At 45.2% G+C, this 11,233-nt stretch overlaps 1 protein-coding gene across 1 annotated transcript; it reads right to left on the bottom strand.

Moving 5' to 3' along the window:
• Window positions 1–1,835: 1,835 nt before the first annotated feature.
• On the bottom strand, window positions 1,836–8,586 carry NET1 (neuroepithelial cell transforming 1; the record flags this gene model as incomplete). The annotated part of the gene is made up of 9 exons (XM_010170711.1): window positions 1,836–2,236; window positions 3,286–3,472; window positions 4,345–4,515; window positions 5,165–5,422; window positions 5,920–5,996; window positions 6,115–6,211; window positions 6,631–6,693; window positions 7,507–7,674; window positions 8,479–8,586. Coding segments are annotated over 9 exons (1,530 nt in total), but the record flags the coding sequence as incomplete, so codon positions are not given.
• Between the last annotated feature and the right edge of the window lie 2,647 nt (window positions 8,587–11,233).

Here is an 11,233-nt window from a genome sequence, read left to right on the forward strand (position 1 = left end):
GACACAAAGAGGAACCGTGACAGGAGAAAAGGGGTTTGGGTAACACCAGGGCTTCCTCCTGCGAGCTACAGCCCTACGCCGGGGCCGGCTGTGTGCGCGCTTGGTACGCACTTATCTGCTGCCGTCTGGGAGCAGCCACGGCAGGAGCGCGTCCCCTCCCCGGCTGCGACTCAAAGAGGCTGCAGACAAGAGGCTGTCAGGAATTTAATGGTACTTGGCACTGGAAACTGTACAAGAGATTTACAGAGAACCACACGTTCGTGTCTATATACAACCCCCTCTTCCCATTCCCAACGTTACTGGCCGACGGGTGATTTAATAACCCTTTACACAAGAGTTACTCGAGCAGAGGTTTCAGGTAACGCTCCAGGACGGGTATCGTGAGATCATTGTCCTCGTCCCATCATCACCAGTCGAACGACAGGAACAACCTGTTGCCTTTGCTCGAAGCCGTCACCGCTTTGTTTCCGAGTTGGTATCTCTCACCCGAATATCTTTGGACCGTTAGAACACGGCAGCGTGGCCGTGATGAGTATCTACACCCGCTAGTTCTTCCATCCTTACACCTCATCAGCTCCAAAACGCTTTCTTCTCTTCTCTACCTTCCTACCACATACAATCAACCCCTTGGTTGCCTCCAGTCCTGCCTTCCCCGGTGGAAGGAATTTCATTTTCCAAAAGGCAACGATAACAACAACAAAAACAACAACAAAAATTAAATCTACTACCTTTGTTCCCTGCTATTCCCCTCTAATCGCTGCTCCTCTTCCCTCCCCAAACCCTTTACAACGTGTCTACAATCTTCCTACACCCCGTTAGTAACGCGGTTCTCTTTCAGTCACCCGGAGAAGCCGTTTAGGTCACTGGTCGTTAACGGTTCGTTAAGGTCACAGCTTTGTCCGAGCTCTGTGGAGTGAGGTGTGAAAACTGTGAGTACAGGCACAGCTCAGAGTAAGAAGGATCAAGTACTTTGAAAAAAAAAAAATTAAAAATAAAATAAAAAAATTGCCAAGTCTGAATAAAAACAGCAACAACAAAATACAAAAGTAAAAAAAAAGGAAAACAAAGAAAACAACCAAAAAAAAAAAACAACCCCAACCCCCAAATAAATTTGAAACAGAACAAGTAATTAAAAAAAATAAAATAAAAATAATTAAATATCTGGCAGGTTACAAGAGTGAAAATGAGGAATGTACAAAGGACACACTAAGATGAAAGATTCCAGTAGGTAAATTGAGAACCTGTTGAACCTGGGGTCTGGTTTTTTGGTTTTTAACATGAAAAGTTGAAGTTTTTTGTTTTTTTTTTTTTTTCCCCCTCCTCCTTTTTTAACATGAAAAATTACCCAGATTATGACAACCACACACCGCAAAACCCGCGCGGCACAAGACAAGAAGAAAACGTGAATTCAGCTTTTTTTAACCCACTTTAAAAACCAAAAAAAAAGCCTCTTGCAGTGTTGACCCAAACCCCCTGCAAAACTCAAACTTCCACTTTAGATTTTTTTACTCTTTTTTTTTTCCAACCTCAAAGAAAATCAATCTTTCAGAAACCCAAAGCGTGCTCTTCAAATCTGCCGTGAGCAGGAAGCACACGAGGCCTTTCCTCGTGTGCTCACGTAAAACCAGAGCCCAGTTCAACAGCGTTAACTGTAGACCAGTAGCTGCCATTACAACATAAAAAAACCCTCCAAAACCAACAAAAACAACAAAAATAACCCCCCAACAAAACATATCCTGTTCAGCAGAGTGAATCCGATCGTGCTCACATTACAAGAAAAAAAAATGTACACGATATTTATAAATAAACAGTCTTCCACCAGGACGGGCTCCTCTTCACACGAGGGTTTCTTTCCTCTTGCCGCTCAGCTGCTTCTCCCTCGTTTTCCGGTGCCCAGACCATGTTCTTTGTGTTTTCACCCCCTTGGTTTCCTCCGAGTCCAAGATGGAGCCACACTCGGAGATGTTTTCATCCAGCTCCATCTCGGTGACTCCAGACATGGTAGATTGCCTCTTCAGGGTTTGGATGTTGGGCACTGAGGGGTTGTTCTCCTCCGATTCTTCGCTCAGCTCCGGCAGGTCTTTAAGCTCTGCGGCGGCAGCAGGAGGTTGGAAGGGAGCGATGGCGGTTCGGATGCAATTAACCCATTGCTGCTTGTGGAAAACATCGTTGGCCTGGAGGGTGTGGGATTGGCCTGGGGAAGGATCTTGGAAACGAACTCGGAAGATATTTTTAGCTGAAAAATAAACATAGGAAAAAGTAGATCAGTTCCCAGCTCAATATTTAGAGATTCCAGCTCAATATTTAGAGATTCTATTGCTAGACAAGCAACCTGGACTGCTCGGTTCTGCCTCAGGGAAAGTGTTGAAAACCCGACTTAAAAAAAACATCAGACCCTCAAACCACACCAAAAAAAGCCTCAAAACCTCCCAGCCCAGCACAGACGTGTTGAAATGGGTGTTTTCTAATCTGAGCACCAGCTGCAAAGTGCCCTATATAAGTTCAAGGCCACCAAACAGAAAATTGCCAAGCCCAGCAGTGCCAGTCTAAAGGTAGATTTTTTTAATTTTAATTGCCTTGATTGGAAAAGACCTTTAGGATCATGGAGTCCAATCATTAACCCAACACTGACAAGTCCCCTATGACTAACCCATGTCCCTCAGCACTGTGTCTACACGACTCTTCAATCCCTCCAGGGATGGGGACTCCACCACTGCCCTGGGCAACCCCTTCCAATGCCTCAGAACCCTTTCAGCAAAGAAATTCTTCCTCACATCCCATCTCAACTGCCCTGGCCACAACTGGAGCCCATTTCCTCTTGCCCTGTCCCTTGGGCCTTGGTTGAACAGACCCCCCCCCACCTCTCTCCACCCTCCTCCAAGGGACTTGGACAGAGCCACAAGGTCTCCCCTCAGCCTCCTTTTCTCCAGCCTCAACACCCCCAGTTCCCTCAGCCACAAGGGAACTCAGCACACTTGTGCTCCAGACCCTTCCCCAGCTCTGTTGCCCTTCTCTGGACACGCTCCAGCACCTCCATGTCCTTCAGGAAGAGAACTTCCCTGGTCTTAGTGGCCACACTGGTGCTGATCCAGGCCAGGATGCCCTTGGCCTTCTTGGCCACCTGGCCGCTCTGCTGACTCATGTTCAGCTGCTGTCCACCAACACCCCCAGGTCCCTCTCTGCCCAGCAGCTCTCCCCCCACTCCTCCCTAACCCTAACATTAACACAGGTGTAATCTCTCCTCACCAACAGATTCCAACGCAGGTGACCTGGTTTGGTCCGTACCTTTATCAGAATTGCCAAAAGCTCCTCGGAAGGATCCTCCCATTTTCACATCACCATCCTGCAGGTCTTCGAGGAGCAGCTCCTGGACGGGGATTGGCTGCCTGTACACTTGGTAGGCTTGACGCTCATTGCGAGTAACCGGCCGGGTCAAAACCAGGATGTCTTGGAAGAGGAAGACGTAGAGTTTCTGAAAGGGAAAACACACGTGGATATGGGAAATGGGTTTAAGCTGAAAGAGGGGAGGTTTAGATTAGATATTAGGAAGAAGTTCTTCACTGTGAGGGTGGTCAGACACTGGAACAGGTTGGCCAGAGAAGCTGTGGCTGCTCCTCCCTGGAAGTGTTGAAGGCCAGGTTGGATGAGGCTTTGAGCAACCTGGTCTAGTGGAAGGTGTCCCTGCTGATGGCAGGGGGGTTGGAACTGGATGAGCTTTAAGGTCCCTTCCAACCCAAACCATTCTATGATTCTATTCTATGATTCTAAAAATTAAAAAAATCAAACCCAACAAAAAAAATAGAGAAAACAGAAAAAGATTTGATGTTTAGAAGGAGTTTACTTTGGCAAGCCAGGACAAAAGGCAGCAAAGCCTTGAGTACAGCAGGGTCTTTTAGTGCTGCTGCTGCAGTGGGAGATAAACTCCTGGCTGTTCATCTCAAAGCCAAAGTTTGGCTTTTGCAGGAACACTTTTGTTTGGAAGAGCTGTGCGCCAGCGCTCATAATGGGGAATGTCAAAGCACCTGAAGAGTAAACAGTGGGCAGGAAATCCCTTTTGATGGAGTGCTTGGGCACAGAACACACTTTCTATGGTAATTTTGTGCTAATTATTTTCCAGCTTCTGAAGGCCAATTGTGAAGCTGACAGCAGGAAACTTTCCCTTACAGCCTGAAATGCAGACGGTCACCAGGTGCTTTCTCTTCTGCTTTTTAAAATTAGCTCATGGTCTGAAATAAGGATGGAAGGGTTCCTTGGTCCTACTACGACAGACAAAACGGTTTTCACTACCTCTGAGGGAAGGTTTTCCAACTTGAGAATTAATTACCACGAACAGGAGGGACTTACGTGTCCATTTTTATTCTTCAGCTCCCCGTGGCACAGTAAAGCTTTGCTGCCTTCAATCCTTGGGTCCTTCTGCTTCTCATCCAGGTATTCCAGCTTGTCAATGTAATACTGGCACTCTGACTCTCCCTTCTTCAGGTTGATGTCAGAGAGGACACCTTGGATTATAGATATCTAGAAATCAAAACATTTACAAATTATTAATTAGTGATCTCTGCTTGTATACAAAGATATACTTAAAAGATATACTTAAAGATGTATCTTTGCTATTTAAGAAGGCTCTGGGGAGATCTTATAGCAGCCTTCCAATACCTGAAGGGGGCCTACAAGAAAGCTGGGGAAGGACTTTTCATAAGGGCAGTTAATGACAAAACAAGGGAAAATGGGTTTAAACTGAAAGAGGGGAGGTTTAGATGAGATATTAGGAAGAAGTTCTTCACTGTGAGGGTGGTCAGACACTGGAACAGGTTGCCCAAGGAAGTTGTGGACGCCCCCTCCCTGGAAGTGTTGAAGGCCAGGCTGGATGAGGCTTTGAGCAACCTGGTCTAGTGGAAGGTGTCCCTGCTGCTGGCAGGGGGGTTGGAACTGGATGAGCTTTCAGGTCCCTTCCAACCCAAACCAGTCTGTGATTCTATGATTCTGAGATGGAATCCACGTGGAGTGACTGATCTCTCCCTTGCTTTCACAAACGGTTACAGTCACAGATCTGTGTCCACTAAGAAAACAACCCCACAAAATTGCTGAGGGTTTAAAAAAAGCTTTTTGGAGCTCCAGAATGACATGATTATATCAGAACAACGATCATGTAATCACTATTACTTACGGCTTCTTCCAGAATCTGGGTATCAGGATGGTCTTTGGGAGTGTGCCTCAGGATCTCTTTTAAGAGCAGCGGGTATTTGACGAGTCGACTTCGAGGAATGTCCAAGAAGCTCCAAAGGTCGAGCTTGCGGCTGAAAGGAGACTCAAGGCAACGCTGAAGGAAGTCCTGCACTCTCCGGTCCTGTTTCTTCTGATCCAGAAGTGCTTTGGCTGCCAGCTGATTGCTACAGTAACCTTTGTAGGCATGGAGTCGTGGTAACTGCAGGAGAAGAGAAGAGAACAGTGTTGGGGAGTCAAAATTCCAGGTAGGAAAAGCAAATCACGTTAACAAGTCAAACTCAGGGAGTTCTGCTTCCCTTGACTGTGATATTCTGAGCAATTACAAAAGCTAACAGACTATCTTGTAGACGTAGCCAGTCTTTTGTGAGGAGAACAAGGGCAATGCCTTTGAAGCTCAGATGTTTGAGATTAACAGCGATAACGCTATTAAAATCACATCAGTGACAAAGAGTCCAGAAGATAGAGACATTTCAAACATAAATCAGCGAGCAATTGCAGTCACACTAGGGTCAGTCTCCAGGGTGAACTCGCGGCCCATGACGGCTGACAGGGTCCCATTGTTTTCCTTGTAGCCAGGATTTCCGTTTCAATCTTCCATTCAAGGTCACAAAAAGCCCCACAGCTTTTCAGCTTCTAGTTTTAAATGTTCTTTAAGCTCATTTTTAGCCTTCTGTCTCTCTTAAGTTATGTACTCACCCACTTGACAAGAATGGGCCCAATCTGCTCCACTGTTCCATCTGGTTTTGTCGCTTCTCCTAAACTTGCCAACAAATCTGGAATTGAAACATAAAAATAGAAACTGTAACAACGCTCCTGTAAACTGTTCTAATCTGAGAGAGCACCGAGTTTAACTCTTAGCACATCATGTGAAAATGATCCAGCTGCTCTTACCTTCATGCAGAGGAATATAAGAATCCAAATCTCCAAAGATGTGGGTGAGTTCCTCCTCAGACATGATAGAGAGTTTCAGCATGGGATCATGATAGGCCTGTCAAAGAACGACAGTATTAAAATAGATTCAAATCTCCCAGACCCAAAAGCTGACAATTTAAGTGTGAGGGGATGTATCTGTTACAGAAACAGTAACACCAACTTTGGTCACTAAAAGATTCACTTCTCTATGAAGTTATCAAATGAAAAGGACTTTCCTGTCTGAACTCAATTGCAAGAGGGATTCCCCAACTAGCTCTGCGGGACTGCAAAGCACAATCCCTTTTTTGGCTGGGTTTGTTGTGATTAAATCAATACTGTAGGACTGCTCACGTCAACTTTCCAGGTCCAGCTTTCAACCTGTGGATTTTGGGCCTGATAAAGCTGATGTGTAACGTTTGTAGGTGTAAAAAAAAACTTCATTATTATCTGTAATATGATTATTGATTGGAGGAAAAAGAAAACAACAACACTCACCTTTCTGGCAAGCTTCAGGTCTTCGATTAGGTCCTGCTCTCCCCTGGACATTTCGTATATTGCCTGTGAGGAAGGGGATAAAACATTGAGAGGCATTTTTAATCACAGTCTTTCTCTGAAAGAGCCTTTCAGCTCATAGAATGTACATCTTGTCTCTGCAGCTTGAATGAGTGGTTTGGCCATCTCTGCATCACTCTATGCCACCTGGGCACGACAACCTCAAGTAAATCTGTCGACTTTCCCAGCTCTGAGAAAGCAACATTACTTACAACTGTGTGAAAGCTGCGACGCCCACACACAAGCCAAATTAAATATTAGAGCCTTTTAAATCACAGCTTTTTTACACAGGCAAGTATGAAAGGAAAGAAAAAAACCAACCAACAAACCCCAGAAAACCACAGAGGTCAAATCCCAGACGTCTTTAGTCAGCTTCTGTGTTGTCATTAGAAGATTTGTCTAAGAACTACAGGAAAAAGGCAAGCCAAGGCCTTGCTATTTGGCTTTCAACCAATTGTCAAGAGCTTTAAGAGAAAGACAGCTGGCTTTACAAGGAACCCGACTTTGGGTCTGCTGCAAAGCAACCAGCGTGGCTGGGACTCGCATTTCAGAAATGCTCAGCACCTCCATGGAAAGAGTTTGGCATCTCTGAAGGGTCAAACTGGGGAGACAAAACTCCCTAGTGATTTCCAGAGAGAGAAGCCTACCTTTTCCCATGCCTAACGGAGAAATAAATCTAGTGGCTTTGAAATGAAGGTGCACAGGAAGATGCAGTCACCCACAGATGCTCGTTACTCCTTTATTCCCCAAGGAAAGAGCCCAAGCCAAGGCTTTGGCTGTTGTTTTTCCCCAAGTCTTGCTGTTTAACGGACAACCTACCTCCTGGCGTTTAATTTCTTTGGTGCTCAAAGACTCTTTCATGTTGACATCTAACATCTCAGACCAAAGTACGCTGTTTCTTCTTTTAGGAGGAGTAGGAGCAGCAGATCTGCTACATGACTTCTGGGCACAGCCAGGTGACTTGCTGTCACTGCGAAGGGCAAATGACTACAGGGATTTAAAAAAAAAACAATTAAAAATAAAATATGTAGAGCCAACATTTCAAAAGCACAGAAGTATTCTAGTATTATCCATACCCCTCCCAATCCTTCAGCCTCCTCTGTTGTACCAGGCAGGAAAACACACCCAGACACTTTTCCTCAGATAAAGGAACACTTTAATCAAGCTGCTGAGAAAGCCCTGAGAGATTGGCAAGCTTTTCCCTGCGCCTCTCCCCGCACTGATCCAGCAGCAGCGCTTGGGAGGAGGATAGGAAGGTAAAGCTTGGGTCTATTCCCAAGGTATGAGGAAGTAAATAAAACTAGGATCATAATTCTACCTATAACGAGGCTAATCAGGAGCCACTTGAACTTTGCTCTTGTGATTTGCAATGTTACTAAAAACTAAGACACAGAAGCTCTCTTATCTGCATGTGTGGGGGTAGAGTGTTCCTTAGAGAACACTTCTCTCATGTTATTGAAGGTCTGCTGAACAGGAGGGTCAGTTCACATTTAAGCCCATGCTCCAATACCTGTATCTCAAGTACTGGAACAGTTTATCAACTAATTCTCCTTATCTGAATCAGTTTATTTTTTTTTTTTTTACTGCTTAAAACCTCAATAACTGGGTTATCTAGCAAGCTACCTCTGAACTCCTGAACTCTTCTTCATCCCCAAACAAGCTTTCTGTCCTTGCATGAATCATGTAGGAGATTTTCCACAGATGCCTTGAAATCCAAGTGCCCTGTTTTACCCCCAAACAGCCAGTACTTTCCCCATATCTCTAGACTTTTAGGACTAGGAAGGTTCTTACCTGTATGGTCTGCCCAAAGCGCCGAACTGCACCATTTCTGACAGGAGAGATCAAGTTTGCCAGGGAGGTGACCCGGGCTAAAGGTCGAACCCGCTTATTGCTCGGCTCCTGTAAATAAAGCAGAAAACAAATTGTACCGGTTGTGACTCCCACTTTCATTTCTCAAGCTGCCCAGGTAGGTTTAAAAAAAAAAAAGCATGGACCCACTTAAGGAGTGGGAAACACAGCAGAGAGAGTGTTTCGAAGTAGCCATTCATCTTAAAAGGAAAGCAGAGGTTGTAAATATTTGCCTGAACTTTAAGGCTGCGATTAAACTGCAGAGACTTTGGCCAGTGTAAAAGAGGCGAGATAACATACACACCCGTCAGAATTCAAAATAGGGCTCGAACAGGGACTGTTATGGTTTGAACAGAAATAGACCAAAGCATTCTCCTCTGCGAGGCAAGTGACTGTCATCTAAAGATGGAGCTGTAAGCTGGTTCTCCATTTTATTATGTTCTCCTTTGTAGAAAGAATGTGTTTTTCCATTTTAATTTTCTTTTGGAGAGAAAAGTAGCAGTTGGAGGCCAGGACTGTCTCAGCAGCTATTCTAACAAACAGCAAATGACCACATGCTGAACATTCCTGCAAGGGACACACACACACACACACTCTCTAAGTGGATAAAGTTTAAAACCTTCAATTTCCAAAACTTCCTCCTCCTTCTGCTCTCCCCCTACCCCCTCTGCAAGTCATCATAATTTTTCTTATACGTTGTTTAGATTTGAAAGATAAGAGCTTCTGCTTTTCTACACCACTAATCCCTGCCGGGAGCCCAGGGCGTTTTCAATTCTGTCCTGACCCAAAGGCTGCCAAGAAAGAGGAAACGCCCCGTGGAAACCTCCCGCTGTTTAAGCTCAAATCAGTTTTTAAAATCGTGCTGGCAACTCTTAATGTATTTTGCATCAAAAAATGTTGTGTTTTAAGGACTGTACAGGAAAGGTGGGACACCAGGAAGAGATGGACTTGGAGTTTAAAGCTAGGAGAAAGGCTGGATGAAGTGCCCTGGTGCTCTTAAACATCTGGCAGATGGTTGGACGTGACTCATCATCACAAGGAAGTGTCTTAGTGTGAAATTCAGATGAGCTGATGGAAGCAGCCTCTTTTTTGAGTTTATCTCAGCAGAAATTTTACCAAAGCTTTATTAGGCATTTTCGGTTAATTACAGTTGAGTCTCTCCTCTTAGGTTTCAAAAGTCAAAGACTGAGAAGACTCCTTAGGACCAGCTCTCCGCTGTCTCTATTTCCAGTTTTGAGATTGCAAGATAAAGTGCCCAAACCCTTCGCTTCTGTGTAGCAACAAATGGTGCAAACAAAAAAAAAAAGGAGAATAGGAACACACAGAGCTGGATTCCAGTCCTGAGACTGAGGAAGCATAAAAGCTACGTATGTAAGATCTGATTTCAGCAACATGACCCGAGGAGTGGCCCGTCTGTCTGCCTACACGCAGCGTTAAGCAAGAGAGGAGGTTAGCTCACACTGAATTAAGCCTTCAGAGTTGCAGGGGTTTGGGGGGGAGGGGGAGAAAACATGAAAAGAAACAATTTCTGAGTGATGTGGAGCAGAAAGACCTCTTGGCACAGCACAAAGTGTGTTCAAAGCTGTGCTTGAAACGTTTGGGTCATGTCAGAACTGTGAGGGTACTATAGAAATGAGGAAAAGCTTTAAGAGAGTCATAGAATCACAGACTGGTTTGGATTGGAAGGGACCTTAAAGATCATCCAGTTCCAACCCCCCTGCCATCAGCAGGGACACCTTCCACTAGACCAGGTTGCTCAAAGCCTCATCCAGCCTGGCCTTCAACACTTCCAGGGGGGGGCATCCACAACTTCCTTGGGCAACCTGTTCCAGTGTCTGACCACCCTCACAGTGAAGAACTTCTTCCTAATATCTAATCTACACCTGCCCTCTTTCATCTTAAACCCATTTCCCCTTGTTTTGTCATTAACTGCCCTTATGAAAAGTCCTTCCCCAGCTTTCTTGTAGGCCCCCTTCAGGTATTGGAAGGCTGCTATAAGATCTCCCTGGAGAGTGTCCCCAGCCCTGGGACCCTGACCCTCAAGCTGGGTTTAGGTACAGTGACACTGCAGTCACTTCTTTCCTTTGCCAACCATGAGCCACTGCACTCAAGACAAGAGTCTGTCAGGAAAAGAATTACACAGAAGGCTGGAAAGTTAGGCCAGGCTCAAAAAAAAGAAGACAAGGAAACTTTAATTAGTTACAGATGTTTCTGAGCAGAGGAAAAGCACAGGTAATTTACTTCTAGAAAACCATTTATCAGTGTACTAGAATAGAGGGATGCAAGCCAAGAGAAGCTTAAGAAACTGCAGGAATGTAAGCAGAAAACATACAGACACAAGCCACACACAGCTCTGTCAAGGCCAGTGATATAAATAGCACGGGAAAGAAAAACACGACACTGTAAATTAATAGCAAGAAACCTCGGTGCTTTAGGACACTTGTACAATCTTTCTCAGCTCCCTGTTAAAGGGTCAACTCCGCAGCCTTTCCAGAGATGAGATACAATGACACACTATCTGCACCCAGGGACACGTGTGAATGCCTTCCCAGCACATCTGTGCCAGGCTGAAGCGACACATGCGTGTGCACAAGGTCTGGCAGAAAGCATTCCAGCCTCTTCATTTGGGGTGGGTGGTACAAAGGGGCTCCCTGTTCCAACAGGATCATAAATTGTCACTTTTCAGAACAGTCGATAC

Source organism: Antrostomus carolinensis, unplaced genomic scaffold (assembly GCF_000700745.2).
Source record: "Antrostomus carolinensis isolate BGI_N321 unplaced genomic scaffold, ASM70074v2 scaffold26500, whole genome shotgun sequence".
Classification (NCBI taxonomy): Eukaryota; Metazoa; Chordata; class Aves; order Caprimulgiformes; family Caprimulgidae; genus Antrostomus; species Antrostomus carolinensis.